This window comes from Enhydra lutris, unplaced genomic scaffold, assembly GCF_002288905.1.
Source record: "Enhydra lutris kenyoni isolate GAN:26980312 unplaced genomic scaffold, ASM228890v2 scaffoldscaffold40, whole genome shotgun sequence".
Lineage (NCBI taxonomy): Eukaryota > Metazoa > Chordata > Mammalia > Carnivora > Mustelidae > Enhydra > Enhydra lutris.
This window is the reverse complement of record NW_019154124.1, coordinates 17,634,797-17,660,908: the sequence shown is the minus strand read 5'-3', so window position 1 is coordinate 17,660,908 and position 26,112 is coordinate 17,634,797. Positions and strand designations below refer to the sequence as shown.

At 37.9% G+C, this 26,112-nt stretch overlaps 1 protein-coding gene across 3 annotated transcripts; it reads right to left on the bottom strand.

Moving 5' to 3' along the window:
* Nucleotides 1-1,069: 1,069 nt before the first annotated feature.
* On the bottom strand, nucleotides 1,070-26,053 carry LOC111155330 (general transcription factor IIH subunit 2). Of its 3 annotated transcripts, XM_022515476.1 has the most exons (16): nucleotides 26,027-26,053; nucleotides 22,709-22,792; nucleotides 21,984-22,061; nucleotides 21,626-21,662; nucleotides 21,122-21,208; nucleotides 18,702-18,752; nucleotides 18,314-18,368; nucleotides 14,010-14,115; nucleotides 12,476-12,566; nucleotides 12,220-12,307; nucleotides 11,253-11,360; nucleotides 9,571-9,634; nucleotides 6,983-7,086; nucleotides 6,368-6,470; nucleotides 3,989-4,028; nucleotides 1,070-1,707 (listed from the first exon to the last, which is right to left on the bottom strand). In XM_022515476.1, the coding sequence occupies exons 2-16, from the start codon at nucleotides 22,762-22,764 to the stop codon at nucleotides 1,588-1,590; spliced, it is 1,188 nt and encodes a 395-aa protein (XP_022371184.1). In that variant the 5' UTR covers nucleotides 22,765-22,792; nucleotides 26,027-26,053; the 3' UTR covers nucleotides 1,070-1,587. The 3 variants fall into 3 exon arrangements, with proteins under 3 accessions (XP_022371184.1, XP_022371182.1, XP_022371185.1); XM_022515474.1 differs by lacking the exon at nucleotides 26,027-26,053 and having other exon boundaries at nucleotides 22,709-22,982; XM_022515477.1 differs by lacking the exons at nucleotides 12,220-12,307; nucleotides 12,476-12,566; nucleotides 14,010-14,115; nucleotides 26,027-26,053 and having other exon boundaries at nucleotides 22,709-22,982.
* Between the last annotated feature and the right edge of the window lie 59 nt (nucleotides 26,054-26,112).

Below are 26,112 nucleotides of genomic sequence, written 5' to 3'. Positions count from 1 at the left end.
CAACAGACACAACTCTGACTTCATGAGCCTGAATGAAAAGGTAAACCAGTCTCACATATCAAATACACAAAATGGTGGTATAAAATATACTCCATTAAGTAAAAATGCTTTACCAGTCATTACAAAGGATGCAAGAGGCTTACCATATGAAAATGAAAGAATTAACAAGACTTTTCTTTCACTGCATGAGAATGCCCCTTTAGTTATGCTTTCTAACCATGTCATCATAATAACTGATGAGGGGAGGAAGGTCAGCTAGGTTTCTAGAAAACTTTACTGTGGCAAAAATGACTCCTGGCTACTAAATTTTATCTGGACTAAATGCACTATAAATAACCTGATGGGAACTTCATGCTTTGGGCTCTTCTGGGTATGGTGTCTCTTAAAACTGACATGTCCCTTGTGGGGACCCTGGAAGTTGTATTAGGGAACTGTTGTAAGAGGTAGTGGCTCCTTAAGGCCTGAGACGGATCTCATCACCTTGCACCTGAACTGTATTGGATGAACTGCTACAGGACTTCCGCTGCTAAGGGGGACTGCCTGATGGTTTTCCGGCAGCCCAGTGCTCCTGTTTAATAGCCCGTGGAGCAGCTGACCCATGCCACGTGTGGCCACAGTTATCTTGTGAGTTTGAACGTGTACACCTAAAAAGATCCCTTTTGGTCAAAGCTATAAAATAGCTCTAGATGCATAAATTCTATAATTATATTATGATTGTTTAGTTAAGACCAAAGAGACCCCTCAGGTGGGTGGAACAGTAATAATTTCCTAAATATTGCTTAATTTTAATCTCACACTGAATTCATTTATTAATAAATAATAAAATTTAAAATGAATAAATTTTTAAAATAAATTTAAATCAAAAATTTTTAACAAATAATAAATATTCATTTGCCAGAGAGAGAGAGAAAGAGAGAGAATACAAGCAGGGGGAGAGAGAGCAGGAGAAACAGGCTCCCCACTGAGCAAGGAGCCCAATGTGGGACTTGGGACTAGGATCATGACTGGAGCCAAAAGCATACGCTTAACTGACTGAGCCATCCAGGCACTTCTGAATTCACATTTATACTAATTTTGTTTATACTAAAACTGAATAAAAATAAATCAGAGATTCTGTATTTATTTTAATTATAAAGCAATGAAATTATCACATCAATTTAATCATTGTAAGTAACGTAGATACAATAATGTGTAAGACTTTGAAAACACTATAACTCAAAATAATAGAAAACAAAAATGAGTGAACTACTATTGAATTCTGGGCACTTCTGTGACAGGACACAAATTTTAAAATTTAATAAAATTCTACATTTTCTTTTTCTCCCCTCCCCCCCTTTAAGTTTATTTTACCTTTAAGCAATTCATCATGGCGCTCGAACTCATAACCCTGAGATCAAGAGTCTCATGCTTTTCCAAATGACCAAGCCAGGTGCCCCAATCCTACCTTTTCTTAGCAAAAAGTTTCTTAAGTCAGATTTTCCTTTCAAATTGGTCTTCACATTTTAACTGGAGTTTCTTCTAAAGAATCATTTTATTAACAATTGCAAATGTCCTTTTAACACGTATAATGTGTACCATATGCTAGAATCAAATATTTGAAGAAGTTGGAATCTTATGAATACAGCCAGGACAACAATGAAGAGAGTCGTGAACAAAAACATCACAGTCCACACAGAAAACATTTTGGCACACAGCACAAACATAGACCTGCAGAGAAAAAGAAGAAAAGATAATTTAGAAAGCAGTTTCCAGAAGTACAAAACAGCTAGAAGACGTTCAAACTGCTTTGCTCTTTTAGATCTCTATCAATTTTCCCCACCCATCTACCTACTTTATTACTTTCAATATACTATTCTCCAATCTAAGGTGATTATTTTTCAAAAAAACCTATTCCTTACAAATGAGAAAATTACTTTTTCTTGACTCCTTAAAGTTTCTTGTATTGTAAAACATTCTTAATTACTTCGTTTTAAGTAACTACCGGGGAAGACACCTAAGCTTGAAATTAGTATTACTTTCAAAGCTTAGGTCATTCCTCTGATTTGATTACAAAGAAAATCATAAATATTTAACACAGATTTAGTTATTGCTAGGGAATGACCTCACAACCAAACAAGTTATAGTCCTCTTTTATTTAACTATTAAAGAATATGGAAAAAACAAATTTAAGACAAAAAAAATCCATTATTCCATCAATATTACATATATGGATACTTAGGCCTTGGGGTGAAATTTCCAAGGCAGCATCCTAAACAGGTTAAAAATTATTACATCTCAAAAAGTACAGAAATAAAGACAAAGTGTTTTCAACGATTTTTATTTATTTATTTATTTATTTATTTTTACATTTATTTGATAGAGAGAGAGAGATCCCAAGGCAGGCAGATAGATGGGGGAAGCAGACTCCCCGTTGAGCAGGGAGCCCGATGCGGGGTTGGGGGTGGGGGGGTGTCGCTTAACCATCTGAGCCATCAGGTGCCCCAAGACAAAGTGTTTTTAAAAACTGTCAAATGAGGGGTGCCTGGATGGCTCAGTAGGTTAAATGGTTAAGCCACTGCCTTTGACTCAGGTCTGCATGGATTCCTTGCTCAGCAAGGAGCCTGCTCCTCCCTCTGCCGGCTCCTCTCCGTGCCCTGGCGCCTCCCTCTCTCACTCTGACAAAAAAGTAAAATCTTAAAAAAAAAAAAAAAAAAACTGTCAAGTGATTCAAAGGTGGCTCTAGTAAGGATGAAGCTACTGATGTCCAAGAGGAATGTAAAACTTAACAAAATCGTTTTATGAATTGTGAGAGTAGAACAAGCAAGCAATCCTCCCAACTAATATTTCATACAGGGCATAAAGCATAGTTTTAAATATGAACACATAAATTCATAAAAACTTAAAACTAGACAGCTGTCTTATTTGCATCTTTACATAAGTGTATACATTCAAACTGGTCCCCTTCAAAAATTTAAAAGATATTTTCTCACTGGGACAATGGGGGAACAGCCTTTGACCTGTGGCCACCTTTAGCAACAACTTCAGAACAAACTGTGAAAGAGCCTGAAGTACCATATGGAGAAAGAACTCCTAATACTTCCAAAATAAATGGAGGGGAGCTTGCCAACTAAAGACTGTTTGTTTGTTTATTAATTAAATGTAAGTGGATTTTTAATTTTTTAAAATTTTTTTAAGGGGGGGTGGGTTGTTTTAAGGTTTTATTTATTTGACAGGGAGAGAGAGACAGCAAGAGAGGGAACACAAGCAGAGGGAGAAGCAAGCTTCTCTCTGAGCGGAGAGCTTGATGCAGGGCTCCATCTCTGGACCCTGGGATCATGACCTGAGCTGAAGGCAGATGCTTAATGACTGGGCCACCCAGACACCCCAGTTTTTTTTTTTTTAAGGTTTTATTTATTTAAGAGAGAGAAAGACAGAGACAGAGAGCATGAGAAGGGGGTGGGGAGGAGTAGAGGGAGACAGAAAAGCAGGCTTCCTGCTGAGCAGGGAGTCTTGACATGGGACTGGATCTCAGGACCCCCGGATCATGACTTGAGCTGAACACAGACAACCGACTGAGCCACCCAGGTGCCAACTAAAGACAGTTTAAAGTACCAAAATGCTGTTACAGAAAAATGAAAATGCAGAATTATAACAAAGACTATTTAAACCATTTTACTCCCATTTCATCTCTACCCGTTATCCTACTTCTGGGAATAACCTGATAGGAGCCTGGTTTTCGGTAATGTACTGGAAACTTCTAATGTTATTTCCTCAATATTTCTTACATAATACTTAATATTTATTTATTTATTAAAAAAAAAAGATTTTATCTATTTATTTGTCAGTGAGAGAGACAGCACGAGCAGGGGGAGCAGCACTAGGGTGGAGGAACCAGGCTCCAACTTGATCCCAGGACCCAGGATCATGACCTGAGCCAAAGGCAAATGCTTAACCAAATGAGCCACCCAGGCATCCCAATACTTAATATTTAGAAAGTAGATGAACTTACATGTTGGTCTTTCAATTCCCCCTGACATCCATAACAAAATCTGAAAAGAAAGTTTAAGAATCATTTTGTTAGGAATGCATTCCATAAAATAGCGAGGCAAAATCTCAGTAACAAGAATCCTGTAATTAGTATTTATCTTTACACATGACTTTTATGAGAAAAACAGAATTAAGAATGCCAGTAACTTAAGAAATTCTACAGTATATTGCAAGATCATCTCAGAAAGCAAAATCCTACTTCAAAAAATTTGTTAAATTTTATTTTCATCAAGGTTAAATATGAGCATGCTTTCCCTACTGGGATTCTGTGAGGGAATTACACCCTACAGAAAATAATCTGAGTGACTATTCTGCAACTCTCCTGAGAATAGCAGATAGCTAGTATAATTCCAGATGGACAGAAGAGAAGCTAATTCATGTCTGGATACCTAAGGGCTTAATTTTCAAGGAATGGTTTTAAGAGTTAAAAGTTCTCAAAACTTACTACAAAAAATAGCAGCCCTCTCCTTACCAACCCCACTTCATTTCCAGTTCCCAAACACTTTTGGAACTTGTAACTGTTTGATAGTTACCCTCACTTACAGTGCTATTTCTTGTTTTTCTGCCATTGGCTATAAGCCTCCAACTAAGGAAGATCAGAATTTAATTCTCTTTCAACCCTCTTGATCCAACAGCACGTACACACATATAACCAATGCCATTCTCAATTCTATGTACTGAAATAATTTTGAATAGAGTAATATTAAATAGCTTAGCTTATTAGGACTATATAAACATATTCAGGGGCATCTGGGTGGCTCAGTGGGTTAAGCCTTTGCCTTCGGCTCAGGTCCTGATCTCATGGTCCTGAGATCAAACCCCACATCATTGCATCATTGAACTCTCTGCTCAGCGGGGAGCCTGCTTCCCCCTCTCTCTGCCTGCCTCTCTGCCTACTTGTGAGCTCTCTGTCAAGTAAATAAATAAAATCTTTAAAAAACAAAAAGGCTTATAATTTAAAAAAGGGACAAATGAGGAATTTTAAAAAATAAACAAACATACTCAGCTAAGCCATATAATACAACTCTTCCAATCTTCAAAATTTTTTTTTCCTGGAGTTAATAACTATATTGTTGTCCACAAGCTTAGTTTTCTATATAATTACCACCAACGCAGCCTCAACTTTTCCCTAAGAAATCTAAATGTCCTCTCTACATTCACCCATATCAGGAATTCCAGTTTTCGCCCTCTTGGTGACCTCTCTCCTGGAGCATTCTAACCTTCTCCAAACTGGACTATTTTGACATGTGACACAAAAGTGTTATTCTGGACTCTCCCCTCTCATCATCCTAGGGCTTTCTTTAGACACATTTGAACTAGATCAATATTCCTATTCTCTTCCGGTCATTCTTTTTCTCGGTTCCTCTGAATCATCGCTTCCACAGCTTCCCCAGAAAGTCTCTTTTTGAAGCCTCACAAGTCTGAAAATGTCTTTACTCTACCTACATTTATTTTTTTTTAAGTTTTTAAAAGATTTTATTTATTTATTTGAGACAGAGAGCAAGCATGAGCAGTGGGGGAGGGGCACAGGCAGAGGGAGAAGCAGGCTTGCACTGAGCAGAGAACCTGATGTGAGATGGATCCCAGGACTCTGAGATAATGACCTGAGCCAAAGGCAGATGCTCAACTGACTGAGCCACCCAGGTGGTCCTCTACCCAACATTTAATTGATAGGTTTGCTAGGTATGTCATTTAAGTTGGTAACAACTGTCCACATGTTGAAGGAAATCTTGCTCTTTGGCAGCATCCAGTATTGCTGAGAAGCAAAATAATTTTAATTCCAGATTATGTGACCTAATTTTCCCTTGTCACAAATGTTTAGTTTTTTGCTGCTTATTCTAAAATTTCACTATGATAAACTCTAGCATGGGTCTATTTTCTCTATGTTAAGACTCCTGAGAGTCCCTTTCAAGTTCTGTCCTTCCATCGTAGAAAATGTCCTTTAACTATTTCTTCCCTACTCTTCATTTGATCTTTTCTCTATTTCTCTTATTATTCAATACTAGACCTTCTGGATAAATCCTCTGGTTTTATACCATGAAAATCAGCTAAGGTTGCAAACCAGGAAATTTTTTGTTGTTTTAGAGAGCTGATTTATCAAAATATATGACTACACTTACTATACAGAGATGGGCTTAGGGAAATTAATAGATTTCTGGAGATCTGGATCTGTTTAATAATGACTCATTTCAGTCAAAACCAAGGCATTCTACCATCTCATTTTCCATTTTAGAAGTAATCTTGCCCAAGTTAACAGGACTATTTTTTTAATGTAATAACAACGCATTCAAACATTACTCTACCACGTATAACAGATATAGATTAATCAACACTCATATACTTTTCTCCATTATGTTCTTCTAGAGGAATTTCTTGAAAAGCATCCAAAGGAAATAAATGATGGTAGGACCGAGCCAAATGTGGAGCAGACACCAAAGTGAGACCTAACAAACAAAGCAGAGAATCATGTTTAATAGCCCAAACTTTATTAAGACAATGGCTGAAATGTCAAATGATAGGCTAAATATTTTCAAGGTTTTTTTAGGTTTGCTGGTACTCATTTCTTCATTTACAGATCACCTTAAAAAGGAGACTCCAGGATGGAGTCTGTCTTCTGTCATTAATCGTGTGACCTCTCTTGGCCATTTGCTTACTTAAAAATGAAACAAATTTCTACAATGCAATTACTTTAATTCCTCAGTGTCTTTACATATATTTTACAAAGGTTAAGAGCTGCAAAGATGTCTCCTGGATCTACTGCAAAGCCTTTGAAGAACACACTCCTTTCAGAGGGAGAATCAGAAAACTCCTGGAATGTCATGTTTATCCTTAGAAATGGAGTACTGGGCCCTCTATAAAAAGAGCAATCCTTAATATTTACATTTACTTTAAGAGCTACATAGGTAAGAAGTTATTCAAGATTAATTTACTGGATAGAGAACAGCTGGTTTCTTACCACAGATTTTACATTCAACTGGAAGCTCACAGTACTTGGCCCGACACTGTGGGCAGAAGTATCCTCCTAATGTAAGTCCTGGCTCAGTGTTGCTATCCAAGTGCCTGTGGGAGGAAACAGTACTTTTAAAGTGGTATAGAAAGATGGGAATGGTTACAGCAAAACAAAGTACACTACCTTGATTTTAAAATCTTGAAGCTGTTTCATAGTTCATTTAAGCCAAGGTTCATTCTTCTTTTCTCTCTGCATTTCTGTTTTGAATAGCGTATATTAATGTCTGTTTTTGCAGGGGGGGGGGTGTTTTTGTTTTTAAGTAATCTCCACATCCAACGTGGGGCTTGAACTCACAATCCCAAGATCAAGAGTTGCATGCTCTCCTGACTGAACCAGCCAGGTGTGTTGCATTAATGTCTTTGAATTCACTCATTTTTTTTCTTCTTGAGGGGCTCATCTGCTATTAGTTCCATCCAGTACATTTTTCATTTCAGACCCTGTATTCGTCTCTAAAACTTTGATTTGGGTCTTTTATGTAATAGCTGTTTTAATACTTTGTCTACTAATTCCATTAACTGTGTTGTTTGTAAGTATGTTTCTGTTCCATGAATCTCTCTTTGTTATGGGTCCTATTTTCCTACTTCTTTGCATGCCTGGTCATTTTTTGTGGGTGGGGTGCTAATCACTTGTCAGTTACATTATCATAGGTGTCTTTGTGGGCTAAGTTTTTTCATCTGATAAATGCACATTCTTAAATTTAATGTCCAACTTATTTATTTATTTTGGTAGCATAATTCTTTTTTTTTATTTTTTATTTTTAACATATATTATTTGAGGGGTACAGATTCATCACTCTTACACAATACACAGCACTCACCATAGCACATATCCTCCTCAATGTCCCTCACCCAGTCACCCCATCTTTCCCATCCCCCCCCCAGCAACTCTCAGTTTGATTCCTGAGATTAAGAGTCTCTTACAGTTTGTCTCCCTCTCTGGTTTCCTCTTGTTTCATTTGCTCCTCTCTTCCCCTATGATCCTCTGCCTTGTTTTTAAAATTCCACATATCAGTGAAATCATATGATAATCGTCTTTCTCTGATTGACTTATTTCATTTTTTTCATGTCATGCCTGGTCATTTTTGATTGGCTGCCAGACATTATGAATTTTTCTGTTTCAGATGCCGGATTTTTTGGTATTCCAAAAAATATGTTGGGGCTTTTTCTAGAATACAGTAAAGTAATTTGGAAATAGTTTGAACAGTTCAAAACTTGCTTTAGAGTTCATCAGGCTGTCCAGAACAGCTGTTGGTCTAGGGTTAATTTGGTTCCATTACTGTGGACTCTATTCAGAGCCCACTGTTAAGATACCCCTCCACACTGGTAGGACCATGAAGTATTTCCTGCCCCATGTGGGCTCCTACGACTATGCTGCCTGCTCCTCATCAGGGGTGCTTTCCTGGGCCTCTAGTAGCTCCCACACGAATGTGCTGGTCATAACTCTGCTGATAACTCATGGGGAAGTCTCTGCAATCTAGAAAGCTCTCTGTACATCTCTTTACTTTCTAGCACTGTGCCTGGAAAACTACAGCCATTTAGCCTCCCCCAACTCTGAACTTGGTGTCTTCACCTGACCAAGACCTCCAGGCTCTGCATGGGTTTTCCTTCCCTGTACTGCAGCCTGGAAATTCTCTCGAGGCAGTAAGCTGCACTCACAGGGCCCAAACCTCATTTGCTTCCCTTCCTTCAGAAATCATTACCTGCGCTGCCTGTTGTCCACGTCTGAAAATCATTGTTTCATATATTTTGTCTGGTTTTCTGGCAGGAGGGAGGACAATACGTTCCAGTTCCTATTGTACCTTTATAGCTAAAGACACAACTCTTATTTGTGATTTTGAAGAATTGCTTTAATTTAGTTTTATAATTATGTAAAATAAAAAGCTCTGAAGTTAAAACACAGTATGTTCAAAAAGGCCTAGGAGCCATCCCTTTGCCTTTTTCCACACACTGCCCAGGTAAACATTTGTTTAATTTTTACTTTTTATTTCTGTTACTTTTTTTTTTTTTTAACATTTTATTTATTTATTTGACAGAGATCACAAGTAGGCAGAGAGGCAGGCAGGGAGACAGGGGGAAGTAGGCTCCCCGACGAGCAGAGAGCCTGATGTGGGGCTCAATCCCAGGACCCTGAGACCATGACCTGAGCCTAAGGCAGAGGCTTAACCCACTGAGCCACCCAGGCGCCCCATAAGCAAGTATGTATATCCAGTGAAATGTCCACCGTCATCTTACATGAGTAGCAGCATACAATACACTTTTCTCTAACTTGCTGTTTTACTTAGTAACAGATCCTGAAGATTACTCCACAGGAGTAAACGGAGATAGTCCTCACCCTTGTTACAGCTATCAAGAAGGTAACCTTTTACGAAAGCCATTGCACCACAAGCGCACATACTCAGTTTATGTTCTTTTATTTATAGGAAAGAATTTAAAATGTCAAAACATATAGGAATTAAATTCCTTCTTATGGGAAAGAACTTATGGGAAAGAAAATGTCAAAACATAATCACTAACAGTTTCAAGGTTTTTACTTACGCCATGCTGAAAGAGGGTTTTGCGTCTTGATCAGACAGAGAAGCAATGGTATGCTGAGGAAATCCTTCAGAGAAGAAAATGTATTACTTTCTTTTTTTAAACAAATAGCAAAATTCTAGGACTAGGAACCTAAAAATGTTCCTACCAGAAAGCCCACAGAGTTGTATAAAAGTTCTCTCTCCTGCCTTTCAGATTTATTACAGTATGGTCAAGCTGACTATAATTCCAGGTCATGAGAAAAATTAAAAGTGGAGAATGTGGGGCAAAGTTCTGTCTGTACATATGGTCGCAGATTCTAAAATTTATAATTATCTAATTTGATGATGACACATACTGCTTTTAAAAAGAAAATGTTTGTAAGTTTTAAATACTTCTGACGTAATGGAGGAATCTATTACATAGTTGTCCCCTTTCATTTTATTATTTATTTTTTTAATTTTTTTTTTAAATTTTATTTATTTGACAGAGATCACAAGCAGGCAGAGAGGCAGGCAGAGAGAGAGGGAAAGCAGGCTCCCCAATGAGCTCCCAGGACCCTGGGATCATGACCTGAGCCAAAGGCAGAGGCTTTAACCCACTGAGCCACCCAGGTGCCCTGTCCACTTTCATTTTATGTAAGAATATACTTCTATGTTTAAAATCTTGGAATGCCTAAACGCATGCAGTCTGTCTTCCATACATATTTTTAAATTGAAAATACATCCAAGAAAAACAAAAACCATAAAAAAAAGATTTCATTACAGAAAAATTTTAAGTCTACTACATATCAAAACAAGTAAGTAAGGGCACATCGGTGGCTCAGTCAGTTAAACATCTAACTCTAGATTTGGACTCAGGTTGTGATCTCAGAGTTATGAGACTGAGCCCCACACCTGGTTCCACGTTCAGCACAGTCTGCTCAAGATTCTCTTTTCTTCTCTCTGTCCCTCCCTGTGGCTTGCACATGCACACACTTCACTCTCTCTCAAATAAGTCTTTTTTTTTTTTAATAAAGATTTTATTTATTTATTTGATAGAGAGAGACACAGCGAGAGAGGGAACACAAGCAGAGGATGTGGGAGAGGGAGAAGCAGGCTTCCTGCTGAGCAGGGAGCCTGATGTGGGACTCTACCCTAGGACCCAGGGATCATGACCTGAGCCGAAGGCAGATGCTTAATGACTGAGCCACCCAGGCATCCCTCAAATAAATGTTTAATAATAAATAAATATCTATTTTATTTTATTATTTTTAAAGATCTTACTTATTTGAGAGAGAGACAGAAAGAGAGAGACAGAAAGAGTAAGAGCAGGAGGAGGGGCAGACAGAGGAGGACAAACAGACCCTGCATTGAGCACAGAGCCCAATGAGGGGCTCGATCCCAGGACTTCAAGATCATGACCTGAGCCCATGTCAGACACTTAACTGACTAAGCCACCCACACACCCCTAAATATCCATTTTAAAATAACATAAAATAGGGGCACCTGGGTGGCTCAGTGGGTTAAGCCGCTGCCTTCGGCTCAGGTCATGATCCCAGGTCCTGGGTTCAAGCCCCACATCCGGCTTTCTGCTCAGCAGGGAGCCTGCTTCCTCCTCTCTCTCTGCCTGCCTCTCTGCCTACTTGTGATTTCTCTCTGTCAAATAAATAAATAAAATCTTTAAAAAAAAAAAATAAAATAAAATAACATAAAATAAACACTTACCCATGCGAATAAGTGAACATTCAGAACTTGAGCTAGCAGGTGGAGGACTAACATGATGTGTCAGCAATTCTTTGTAATGGCTTTCATCTAAAATAACATGGTATGTGCCTAATCAGATGAAAAGTAAAAGGAAAAAAAATTAGCTTTCCAGACATAGGTACCAATCGTAGTTTCCTTTCTTTTCTTTTTTTTTTAAAGATTTTATTCTAAGTAATCTCTATACCCAAGGTGGGGCTCAAACTCAAAACCCAAGATCAACAGCCACATGCCCTTTTGACTGAGCCAGCCAGGTGCCCCTCAATTGTAATTCCTATGCAATTCTGTAAAAGTTTTACCATTTGAAAGTGTATATTTTCAAAGTAAGTATTTAGGTTAAATGATCATTTTTCAAAAACCTCACTTAAATGACATCTCTAAACTGACTTCTCCAGGAATAATTATAATCACAGTATAATTAAAGCCAAGTTGTAAGATCTTTACAAAGTATTACGTATTAGTGAAATTTCTAGTGTTTCTTTTCTTTTTTTTTTTTTAAGATTTTATTTATTTATTTGACAGACAGAGATCACAAGTAGGCAGAGAGGCAGGAAGAGAGAGAGAGGAAGAGAAGCAGGCTTCCTGCTGAGCAGAGAGCCGGATTTGGGGCTTGATCCCAGGACCCTGGGATCATGACCTGAGCCGAAGGCAGAAGCTTTAACCCACTGAGCCACCCAGGCGCCCCTCTAGTGTTTCAAGACTTATAATGCTTCCTCTAAACACTGGCATAATTACTGAAAAGTCCCTGCATTTTGAGATGATATCTTATAGAAGCAATGACACATTTAAGAGGACTATCCATATTATGGATTTCAGGACATGAAGTGACTTAAATTCAGTACCTTAAAAGTAGATGAAAACATCCTAATTAATAAATTGTTACTTCTTACATAGTAATTATGAATAAATACTGAGGAATCTAGATATATACCACCAGTTTCACGAGCAAGTACAGTGCAAACCCGAACCTCTGCAGACAATCCGATAACAGACACTCTTATTTTAGCTGCCTTTAGGGTCTTCATAAAATCCATGTAAATGAAGGGTTTGGGGAGAAGAAAAAAAAAATGCAAAAATTAACATACTTGAAAAACAGAATTTTCTGAAAACTAGTAATAAACTCACTACAGAATTCTCTTTAGAGTTATGACTCTGGTTTTGATTATGAAAAAATGTAGTGGTTCTACCTTGATTAGATCATAGATATTAGATGGATCACAAGTTGTGAGGCTGCTAAAGATGATTAGGACTTCTCTACTTGTATGTCCAGGCATGTGTCTACAGAAAGATAAAATATATTCCCATTAGGTATAACTAATTAATAAAAAATTTACCCAGACAAAATAGTCCATGTGGTTTATGTGTTTAGACTACAGAGTATCTCACTTGTTTTAACATTGCAAAGGAATGAACTGGGTATATTCTAAACATGTTAATGTAAATTTTTCTAAAATTAGCTACACAAAAAACTGATTCATCTACTGTTTCCATAAATATTTACTGAATACTCTTTTAGGTTCTAGGAATAGAGTAATAAGCAAGAATGAACAAGGTTTCTGACATCATGAAGCCTACAAACCAGTAGATTCATTCTGTGCAAACTCTAAAGTGTACACTGGAAAAGTATGACAATACCATATGGATCAACTTTAAGGTGTGTCTTGACAAAAGTAGCATGCTTCTTTTTTAAAGGCTATAATTTAACCTCATGGTGATTCAGAGTGATAATATTCATAAACATTAATTTTTGTGTATCATTTAATTATATGATAATTTATAGGACTTGAAGACACGATGAACTGTTTTCCCCTATCTAAAAGGTATCTATGCTTTTTGGAGCAATTTTATCAGCTATTTACACTTTCCTGCTTCTGTCTGCATTGCTGGGCCCTCGGATTTCATTTGTGGATGCTGCTCTTGAGCCTACCTCTAATGCAGGTGTTAGCTCCTTCTCACCTACTTCAAAACTAGAAAAATGCCTATTATATAAAGGTATAAAAGTCACAACAGACTTCCAGGGATAAAATATATGCGCTAGCACTAACAGAATATTTCCATTAGGGTCTTAACAACCTCCCACATATCTGAAGTTGCTGGGAAAGTATGCTACTAATTTGCAGATGTACTACAAAGTAAGGAAAGTCAATAAACGTACAACAAACTCAAAATTATTATGCACATTACATTTCACATACAATCTAATTTTTAACAAAATATTTTTCCATCAACATTTTCTTTTGTACTAATATTGCTACAGTTTTAACTGTATTTTTCTTTTTTTTTTTTTTTTTTTTTTTTTTTTTTTTTTTTTTTTTTTTTTTTTTTTTTTTGGCAGACAGAGATCACAAGTAGACAGAGAGGCAGGCAGAGAGAGAGAGAGGAGGAAGCAGGCTCCCTGGCAAGCAGAGAGCCCGATGCGGGGCTCGATCCCAGGACCCTGGGATCATGACCTGAGCCGAAGGCAGAGGCTTTAACCCACTGAGCCACCCAGGCGCCCCTAACTGTATTTTTCTAAAACCTCTAAGAATCTATCTTACCAACTCAAATGTAAAATAAAAACTACAAACGGACACCACACTAAACATCATAAATGAGATTACATATTTCTCTTAATGGTTTCATTACTGCTCAGCTTAGGAAGACACATATCAATACATTATCATCTCAATTCATTCAAAAAAACTGGACACCAATTATAAATAAAAAATGTGAAATACCAACTTTAGAGTTTGCATAGCCATGCTTAAGGAGTTATAGAGAGATGGTTCTCCATGGCAGGTCATATCTACAGCTTTCTTCAAAGATGTTATATGTTTCCTTGGGTTTCCTAAAATAGAAATAAATAATCTACTCATAACATTTTATCTATACATTACAGAAACTTCTGTTTCTCCCCAAACTTATCTATGTTGTTAAAGAACAGAATCTCTTTGATTTAAATTTTTTTTTTTTTAAGATTTTTTATTTTTATTTATTTGTCAGAGAGGGAGAGAGAGCAAGCACAAGCAGACAGAATGGCAGGCAGAGGCAGAGGGAGAAGCAGGCTCCCGCTGAGCAAGGAGCCCGATGCGGGACTCGATCCCAGGACGCTGGGATCATGACCTGAGCCGAAGGCAGCTGCTCAACCAACTGAGCCACCCAGGCGTCCCTTTGATTTACATTTTTAACAAGTTGCACTTTTACCAGAGGCATTTGTTATATCAACTTTTACTTCATACAGAAAAGACAAAATAAAAAAGTTTCTATGAACTGACACACATTTTTTTTTTAAGATTTTGGGTTTTTTAAAAAATTTGACAGAGAGAGACACAGCGAAAGAGGGAACACAAGCAGGGGGAGTGGGAGAGGGAGAAACAGGCTTCCCGCCGAGCAGGGAGCCCGATGCAGTGCTCAATCCCAGGACCCTAGGACCATAACCCGAGCCAAAGGCAGACACTTAACGAATGAACCACCCAAGTGCCCCCACATTTTTTTTTTTAACGTGAGGCTTGAACTCATGACCCTGAGACCAAGAGTTGCATGCTCTACTGACTGAACCAGCCAGGTACCCTATTAGCACATATTTTAAATATTATTAACAAAGTGCAAAACTTTTTAATTTTAAGACTCATACATTTTCACATCTCTGAAGTCATGCTGCATCTTCCAATCACTGGCAGCCAAGGAGCACCTGTGACGCAGACATCACTGCTCCCACGTGAACCTACAAATGGCTACTGCGGCCTTTTTCCAACTGCGTCACATACTTTTTTGTGCTATTCATGTTTAGTTTCACTGCCACTTCAAGTGTTTCTACAAAAGGTTATTAATGCAAAAGGCTCTATTTTTATGTAGAAAGGCAAGGAACAGAGCAGTGAGGTATAAATTTGTAATTAGTGAAAAAAATTCATTGATAAAAGAAAAATTCCCTATTTTTCTTCAGGGGATTAAAAAAAGAGCTTTAAAAGACCTAAGAAAGGAAGATTTCTGCAAATAAACACAGCTGTATTATCTTCTGTTACCAAAATAACATCTGAAAAGATTGTCTATTGCTATTTTCTCACACCAAGCAATACATTTTTTGGTGTGAACAATTTATATATATCATCTAGCACTGTAACAAATTTTAACTGGAGAGTACTTCCTTCTTGATGGCTCATAAAATAAAGGTATCTTACAAATGATGAAATCTCAGAATCAATGACATATGGTATTCTTCAGACATTTTCTTCTATTTCAACACTGTCTTCATATTAATTGATGAAAATAAAAATATCATGAAATTGATTTGATCAGATAATTCATCAAATTACCTCCACACTATTGAACACTTCTTCCCAATTTGTCACTACTGTTACAAAGAGTATATTTGTAGAATGAGGTTTTTTTTCTTCTTTCATAATGTTTCTTAAGTATAAATTCCAAGGAACAACAATTTTGTATCTTTTCCCAAAAATGTTAAATAAATTAATCAGTCTATCAACACTATAGGTACCAGTTTCTCCATGGTTCCATAAGTAATATACTGCTTTTTAAACTTCATTTTGTTCATTTAAAGTATATAAAGTAATAAAATAATGAGTGGTTTTGATTTTCAATCATTTGTTTGACTAAAATTTTTTTTAATTATTTTTTTAACTTTTTTTTTTTTTTAAGATTTATTTATTTAACAGAGACCACAAGTAGGCAGAGAGGCAGGCAGAGAGAGAGGAGGAAGCAGGCTCCCCAGCGAGCAGAGAGCCCGATGTGGGGGCTCGATCCCAGGACCCTGGGATCATGACCTGAGCCAAAAGCAGAGGCTTTAACCCATTGAGCCACCCAGGTGCCCCTAAAGTTTCTTTTTTAATAGCTATTTCATTTCTCTTTGTATTCTGGTATGAATTATCTGTCATCTTTGTCCATTCATCTATGTATAGCTTCCTCATGTTCTTATTTATCTAAGTTTTAAAGTATCTGCCATTATTTAATACATATTTCAAGTATTTAGTCTCAGAATGAAAAAATTTTAGAAACGAGAAGTACCTCACTAAGTCCAAATCTGTCATTTCATAAGTAAGAAATCAATCTAACAAGTTAAAAGATTTGCCTAAAGACAACTACCTACCCAACAGCAGCACCAGCACTTAAACCTACATCTCCGGGCTCTCTACCCACTTCTCTTTCTACTATGCCATACAAAAGAGTTTGTTCATATCCTACTGTATTGCGAGCACAGGAAAAAGGTGAATTAGTTTACTGTCAGTGTGGTTTACAGCAGTGATTCTGATCAGAGAGACAAGGGGTACTGTCAAAAGGCCTATCAAGGGGCGCCTGGGTGGCTCAGTGGGTTAAAGCCTCTGCCTTCGGCTCAGGTTGTGATCCCAGGGTTCTGGGATCGAGCCCCGCATCGGGCTCTCTGCTCAGCAGGGAGCCTGCTTCCTCCTCTCTCTCTGCCTGCCTCTCTGCCTACTTGTGATCTCTGTCTGTCAAATAAATAAATTATTAAAAAAAAAAAAAAGGCCTATCAAAATATCCAGAGGACTTTCATCCCTATACATATGACTTCCCTGCACCCATAGAAAACTACTCCAAATGTGAGAAGGGTGCAAGATGGTTGGTCCTATGTCCTTTCGTTGGGGAAACCATCCTGTCCTCTCAGTATAACAAACCAGCCGCTCCCCCTGCTTCCGTCATCCTGCTCCAGGTACAGGCATGTAATTCAGGCCTACCAACACAATACTGCACTCTTTGGGTCATTTTGCTCATGGGTGGGCAGGTCAGAAGCAGGGTCATTTGGAGACCTCTCTGGGACTTGTGCTGAAGCTACTGACTATGAGGGATACGCAGACTTGGGGCTAGTAACAGACATCTTTTCACCTTACAGAAAACCTTCAGAGAATGAGGCCAAACAGAACTAGGAGCCCTGGAAACTACTATGTGTGAAATCAGCCCTCCTTTAGATGTGAGTCAATAATTTCCCTTGTGTGTTATAGTTTGAGATTTTTTTTAGTTAATCATAACTGAATTTCTTTCTTTTTTTTTTTTTTAAAGGTTTTCTTTATTTATTTGACAGAGAGAGCTCACAAGTAGACAGAGAGGCAGGCAGAGAGAGAGAGGGAAGCAGGCTCCCCGCTGAGCAGAGAGCCCGATGCAGGACTCGATCCCAGGACCTTGAGATCATGACCTGAGCTGAAGGCAGCGGCTTAACCCACTGAGCCACCCAGGCGCCCTCATAACTGAATTTCTTGATCACTCCAGGCTAACATACATATCACTCCTCACTGCCGTAGTGAAAACTATTAATTAATGACAAAAATATGTTATTTCCATTCATCTGTATTGGTAAGGATGAAAGGATGAGAACCACATTTAAAGGATAGTATATTTCAGAGACATTAAAACAGAATCAGTGATGTGAATTTGTTACAGCACATATACCAAAGCAAATAAAACCTGCACTACCTTTTTTTTTTTTTTTTAATTAACATATAATGTACTATTTGCTTCAGGGATACAGTCTGTGAATCGTCAGGCTTACACATTTCACAGCACTCCCCATAGAACATACCCTCCCCAATGTCCACAAACTAGCGACTCTATCCCTCCCCCGCCCTCCACTGCACTACCTTATAAGAGAATAAAATTCAGCTAGGCATGTCGTGAAAGGAGAAAAACTGAATTATTAACAATAACTGCAACTCAATTTTTAAACCTTTTGCTCTTTAGAGGTTTAACTTTTAAAAAATTAATTTTAAGAGTAAGTGCATTTTTGGAGTTGTTACAATAATTTTATCTTAATACTTTCAGGATAAGAATCTATAAGTCTTATATAAACATTTACATTCATTGCAGTAGTATCCATTACCGTACACAACTCAATTTAAAACAGTTCATCTTAGCTACCAAGAGTTTAATGAAGGATTTAATGGACAGGTTATTAAGAGTTTCACATGGACAGCATAAAAGAAGTCTCCATTTTACTTATTAGGCAACCTTCGGAACAGGGTTACAAGGTTGAGTAAATAAAGCCAAGTCCTTGAGTTCTATAAAGGTAATTTTATGCATACCTGAGAGTTCAGTCAGTTTTTCAGCTCTTTTACTCTTTGTTACAATTATTCCAATCTCAAAATAAAAACAAAAATGATTATTAACTTAACAAATTATTTCTTCTTCGTAAGAATGTACATAATGAAAATAAATTAGTAATTACAAAAGGCGTAAGTAACATATGAGAAACTTTTTCTCATGATGCTTTTGACAGAAATTTAGCTATGAGTTCACTGTACATTATTTAACTTTTAGAATTGTCTTGTCACTGGTAAGTGTACCAGAAACTGCTACAAAATCTGGGTCACACAGTAATTCACAGAATGTATGTCCAAAGTTTTAAAAATAAATTAGAATTGGCAGTAATATCAGGAATCTAATTCTGAATTCCATCACTTATCTACATACCTGACTAATAGGATTTTGATCAAAATATTCTTCTACGAAGTATTCCAACAACTGTTTAAAGAAACAGAAATATTAGATAAGGGCAAAATAATAACCACACAGAACATGTTTTGTGAAACCCACTTATCAAGCATTACTTCTCATGATTTTTAGGCTCATAGATTTTCAAATATGTTTAGTAAAAATATTAAATAAACAAAAACAAATTTAAGAACATTGAAGTAAATAAAAATCACAATATTAAATAAACGTGAATTTAAAATGCTAAGTGATGAAATGGGTTTAACAGATGGAAGCAGGGCACTGGGTGGCTTAGTTGGTTAAGGGTCTGACTCTTGATTTCAGCTCAGGTGGTGATCTCAGGGTCATGAGATTAATCCCCAAGTCAGGTTCCGTGCTCAGTGGGAAGTCTGCTGGAGATTCTGTCTGTCCCTACACCACTCCCTGGCACGTGCGCTCTAATAAATAAATCTTCAAAAAATAAAAAGATAAATAAAAGATGGAGCCATCTGGACTTATGAGACAGAAATAATCTAAACATGGAAAGCTCTAATGAAGCTAGAAACAAGAGAATGAGCAGAAACGAGGATGGGTTTTGATAAATTAGGAATAATCTGAATGTGTTTCTGAACTGGGGGGAATGATCTGAGTAAGTCCAAAGACAATGAAAAGGGATAACTGATTGACAAAGCAAGACCATGACTGGGGTGAGAGGACAGAAATTAAGAGCACAAATAATTAGCCAGTTTGTTCATTTTCCTAAATAATGTGCTGAAACTTCTAATTAGTTATAGTTTGTATTAACTCAAAAAAGTGCATTCTTTAAAAAAATTTCTTCATGGGAATGTGTAATATTTACCCAAGGGTAGAGGGTAGACAGAAAGAACTATGACCAAGTCCTAGGGCATTCCGGCATTCTAAAGTGGGAGAGAGGAGCCTAAGAAGAAACAGAGACTCTATGTGACCAAAGTCAAAAGAAGGATGTGTGGGGCGCCTAGCTAGCTCGGTCCTTAGAGGGTGTGAATCTTGGTCACAGGGTGCTGAGTCTGAGCCCCACATCAGGGGTAGAGATTACTTAAAACAAAACAAACAAACAAACCCACTACACAAACAAAAAACAAAAGAAGAATGCCTTTGAGGAAGGAAGAAGTGGTCAACTATTTCAGTTGCTATTAAAGATAAAAAGAAGTTGAATTTCACCTCCTAGAGGTTATAGTGGACCTTGAAAATGTAGTTGTGAAAATAACACTCCAACTGGAGCGTGTTAAAGGGAGAATGCTGCAGACATTCAACTGTGGAGAAGTTGATCAATACTGCAGTAAATACACACATTCACCAACAGAGAAGATAAAAGACAGATATAATCTAATAAATTTTACAAACTCGTGTACACGAAGTACACAAAAAGGAGCAGAGGATTCTGGAGCAGAATGCAGTCCAGCTGTATGACTCAGTTTCTACCTCATCCTACTCCTCTGAAGCCCCATTCACCACTGAAAAAAATCCTGAGAACTTCCACTAATACTCTTGCTTTTGGAAAGAAGTGAAGAGAACGAGTATTCTTATCTTTTTCCTCCTCTGCCACACGTTATGAATGAATAGGGAAAGAGATAAAGAACTGACCTTCCTTTTTAGAAGAGAAGAACCCAAGCTTCCACTTAATTGAGGGAAAGTGTTCAAAGGCTGGAATCGCCTCATGGAAATGCATTATTTCCTCCCTCCCCTGCCCAGTTAGTTAAACAAGATACAGGATGGTTAATATAATCTCAGAAGATAAAACGAAGCCCTGTAAATCCAACAGAGTCCGCACACCACCCAAGCTGAGCCTCACCCCTTTGGTGCACACCATTTCACCCCGGGGGCTACTTTTAGGCCACAGAAAAGTAGAAAAGTTCAGTACCCTGAACTACCCAGTCTAAAATCGAGCTTTAGAAGGGAAAACATGATCCACACAAAAACCTATTCATAGAGGTTCCCAGCAGCATTATTCATAATGGCCCCCAAAAGTGGAAACAACCCAAAGTTGTACACAGTGGAATACTGTTTGGCAAAACTACAGAAAATTTTTGTGTTTGTTCCCCCCCCCTTTTATAAAAAGTTTTATTTATTTAAGTAATCTCTACACCCAACGTGGGGCTCAAATTCACAACCCTGAGATCAAGAGTTGCATACTCCTCTGAGCCAGTCAGGCACCCCTGGGTTTTCTTTTCGTAATGATAAAAATGCTCTAAAATTGACTGTGGTAATAATGTTGCACAACTACTGTAATATGCAAAAACCTGTAACAGTATATTTTAAGTAAGTTAATTTTATGGTATATGAATTATGTCTTAATAAAGACCTTATAGTAAAAATTTTTTTTTCTTTGAATTCAGCATCCTTTTTCACATTTAGTATAAATTAAAATGGTTTTACAATACCTTTAAAGTACAAGTCAGTCTATTTGGCTTTAAGTCTTGGTCTTCCATTGTTCTTGATCCATCTACTACCACATAAAGATGACGCATCTACCAAATATAAACCACAAATATAACAATTTTCAAATAAATTTTTGGCCAAGAAGTAAAAATGGCATTTAGTATTTACATATTCTACACATACTTTTTTTTTTTTTTTTAAGATTTTATTTCTTTATTTGATAGATAAGAGATCACAAGTAGGCACAAAGGCAAGCACAGAGAGAGAGGGGGAAGCAGGCTCCCCGCTGGGCAGAGAGCCTGACACGGGGCTCGACCCCAGGACCCTGGGATCATGACCTGAGCTGAAGAAAGAGGCTCTGAGCCACCCAGGCGCCCCTCTACACATACTTTTTATTATATTCGTCTAAAACATTTATTGTCTTACTACTGTTAATTCTGTCATGACAGAATGTTTCTCTAACCCAACTAGTTCTGTATTGGTAAAGAAAAAAAATGTCAACATACCATTCCAAGTCGAACTTGTCCATGGTGCTCAAATACTCTGTTAAAATTACGTAAACATTTTAATGGAATGTCCTCTGTTATACCCCCAAAAATACAACTTTTCAACTAACCTGCATTTTTTAGTGAAGCAAATTATTAACTTATGTGGTCCACATAATTACAGGCATTTTGGACAATTCCTGAAGACCCATTTCCCTTCTGAGGTGCTAGGTTGCTGGTTCTTTCCCCTTACTCAAGAGTTTAAAGGTCAGTTTCCCTTGAATACAGCTGAAATGAAGTACTGAGGAATGGGTATAGGAGGACAGAAAGGCTTAAAGGAATCTATTTTATCTTTTGTAACACACAAAATTTTACATACCTTTTTCTCTTTGCTTTGAAGAGAATGTCTTCTATCGTAGCTTTAAGTGATCCCGATTCATCTTCTTTAAGAATCTCCCTAAAAGCAGTATTTACTTGTTTGAAAAGCTAAAAATTTATTAACTCAAAAGAAATGAAAACATATATTCACAAAGAGATCTGCACATGAATGTTCACACCTGCATTACTCATAAAAGCCAAAAAGTGTAATCAATCTAAATGTCCATCAACTGCTGAATGCAAGAATGAAAACATGGTATACAATATAATGCTATCCAGTAATAAAAATAAATGAATCACTCATCCCTGCTACCACATGGATCAACCTTGAAAATACTGTTATCTGAAAGCAGCGAGAAAATACTGGTCACATATTATATGATTACATTTACATGAAATATCCAAAAAGGCAAATGCATAGAGACAAAAAATAGATTAGTAGTTGCCTCCGGCTAGAGACAAGAATGAAATTAATCGCAAATAGGCATGAAGGATCTTAATGGGGTGGTGAAAATTTTCTAAAACTGATTTATGGTGGTGATTGCACAACGCAATAAATCTAAAAAATCAATGAATTTTAAGTTGGGAACAGGTGAATTTTAACATGCGTTAAACACACTTCAATAAATTTTAAAAACCAATCACCGAACTAGAAGAGAGACAAAGTTGTAAAGAACAGTAAGAAACAAGGTGTAAAAGAGAAGGGAGAAATAATGCCCTACTCACCACGTCCTTTCATAGCCTCCTTCCCATCGCTTAGTTCTTTCAGGTTCTTCATCCATTTTTTCCTTTAATGTATTATTCAATATCCTGTAAAAACCACTGAGTGTGAATTTTCTAAGAATATTTGGCACCAAATTCATACATTTAAATGTGAAAAGTAAAGAGAGGGAAGTAAACATACAAAGTAAAAAACAGAGAATGCAAGGTCATCTAATTCTTTTCTATTTATTCAATAATCATTGTTGAATGAAAATACTGAACAAAATCCTCATGGAACTCTTTTTCCCATCCGTAAGAAAAAATACAAATGTTCAGACATGAGTTTGGCACCAAGAGAGATAAGCATCTTTCTACAATTTTTAAAAACAAAAATCCATTATTATCATAGGATAAGACCACAGAATTATGGGAAGTGAGAGAAGGTACAGATGAAACAAGATTAGCTACAAATGATGGTTATTATTATAGCTGAGTGATGGATCATGGTGCTTCACTCTACTACCTGTCCACCTTTGAATATGTGTGAATTTTCTTATTAAAAAAAAAATCTCTGGGGCTCCTGGGTGGCTCAGTGGGTTAAGCCACTGCCTTCGGCTCAGGTCATGATCTCACGGTCCTGGGATCAAGTCCCGCATCGGGCTCTCTGCTCTGCGGGGAGCCTGCTTCCCCCTCTCTCTGTGTCTGCCTCTACGCTTACTTATGATCTCTCTGTGTTAAATAAATAAACAAAATCTTTTAAAAAAAGTCTCTAAGTAAGCTCTATGGTGAAAGTGGGGCTCAAACTCATAAGGTGGATACCAAGAGTCACATGCTTTACTGACTGAGCCAGATAGGTGCCCCATCTAATCATGAGTTTTAAAATGAAATGTGTTAAGATGGGATTGGGAGGGAGACAAACCATAAGTGACTCTTAATCTCACAAAACAAACTGAGGGTTGATGGGGGGGAGGGGGGTTGGGAGAGGGGGGGTGGGGTTATGGACACTGGGGAGGGTATGTGCTATGATGAGTACTGTGAAGTGTGTAAACCTGGTGATTCACACACCTGTACCCCTGGGGATAAAAATATATGTTTATTAAAAATAAAATTAAAAAAAATGAAATGTATTATTTATAAATGGTAAAAGCTTATGGCTCATAATTCAAAAAAGGACAAAATATTAAATGTTTATTATGCTCTCAACTATTAAAAAAAGAAAAAGGAAATGTTTAGTAACTCAATAAATAGGACACAGTTTCATCTAGATGAAGGTTAACTGGTTTTTTGCTTTATTACTTTCTGTATTTTCATGTTTTTTATGTGAACATGTATTTCTTTCATAATCGGGGATGAAAATGGTGGTGGGGGAAATCTATTAACCACAGCCAAGTAATAAACATTCTAGTCACATCTACACTTCCATCCTCCCAAATGGTATATCCCTCCCCATCCTATGCTCTCACTTCCTTTGGCTACCTTCTTCCATATATGATCAAAGGAATCCTAAGGGCTAAGAAGACATTAAGGCAAACAAATCCTATCACTGACAGGAGCAAAAATTAATTTCTGTAATAAGGACCATAAGCAAGACCTTACACTTCCACTTATATCATGGTTTTCTACAGAAAAATGTATTTTTTTTTTTTAAAGATTTTATTTATTTATTTGACAGACAGAGATCACAAGCAGGCAGAGAGGCAGGCAGAGAGAGAGGAGGAAGCAGGCTCCCCGCTGAGCAGAGAGCCCCATGCGGGGCTCGATCCCAGGACCCTGAGATCATGACCTGAGCTGAAGGCAGCGGCTTAACCCACTGAGCCACCCAGGCGCCCCTGTATTTTAAAATCTAAAGAACTGACTTATCATGGACTTCTGAAATGAATATCTACTGACAAATTGGAGACTGGTATCACTGCTTTCTGTGGCACCTGCTATCATCAGGTATTATTTGCTAAAGTTCTGTATGCCTCTCACTGAATTGACAAACCATTCCCGGGCATAGGAAGAGATCTATTGGTTTCAGGAAATCTGGTGATCTACTTTAGCATACTTCGGTAAAGTGCCTGAAGCAATGACAAATGACTTAGAATTCCAACATTTGTATTATTTCAATGCACTGGGCTAGTGCTTGTAAATTTAATGATGACTGCAGGCAGAGGATATGGTGATTAAATGAAGTTTTTGATCTTACATGAAAGTTTCTGTATTTACTGTGAATTACAAAAATCAAAACTTACATAGTATTCATGATGTTTTTAAACTCAAATTCTTTTTTTTTTTGAACAATTTTTTTTCCTCTTTTTTTTTTTTAGAGAGAGAGAGAGCGAGCACAGGCAGACAGAGTGGCAGGCAGAGGCAGAGGGAGAAGCAGGCTCCCCACAGAACAAGGAGCCCGATGTGGGACTCGATTCCAGGACGCTGGGATCATGACCTGAGCCGAAGGCAACTGCTTAACCAACTGAGCCACCCAGGCGTCCCTTAAACTCAAATTCTTACGAAGTCACTACTGCCATCCATCATACCAATATTTAAACCGCTATTTTACTCTTAGTTTACTACTTTTAATTTTCTGGAAGTTCAGGAACACAGTGAGAATTAAAGAACAGAAGCTGCAAAGAGGAATACTTCTGGCTCACTACATCCAAGGACTTGCTAAGTAGAGCTGTCTGCATTGGGAAATTATAGGGATAGGACAGAGGTATTAAGCTCCCATAACTACTGACGTTCAAGGGGAAACTGGAAGTTTATAATGGATGTTATTAACGGAGAAAGTTATGCATCCTAGAGAAAGATGTACTTGGTGACGTCTTAGGTCCGTATCTCCAAAAGATCCGTTTCCTGAGGCTCCAACTCCAGGAAAGCCACTTTGCCTAGCATAAGCCTGTCAGTGTGATTCCTGTCAAACGGACTCAGAATGCTGCTGCAAACAAATGAGATCTGCACCAAACATCGCAATTTATGAAGCTTTTATTCACACATTACCCTGCCAAGCTACGAGGCATGGGTGATCACTGTCCTGTTTTCATACATGGGACTCGAGGTTTAAAACGCTGGTAACTCTCTCGAGGTCACACAGCTGGAGGCAAGTTAAACTCGAACTCAAGATCACAATTCCCAAAACTCGCATTCTGCTTTAGAGAAGGAGAGCCATGCCCTGGACTGCAGCCCTAGATGCTTCTATGCAGCTACGAGACGGAAGCTGCCGTCCTCCCCTTCCACACGCTCTCTCCCACCCTCAATCCACAACCTGCCGGTCGAAGCCCTTCAGCCTCCGCCCCCCAACCCTCCCTCCCGGCCGCGAAGGCCCCTCCTTGTTGTAGCGCTCCCCAGACCGTCTGTTCCCACCTTGGCTCCTCGAGGACCTCTACCCGCGCACTCACCGGTTTCGTAGGACGCCGCTCTACCCGGAAGCTCCGCCCAGTCTGCGCCGA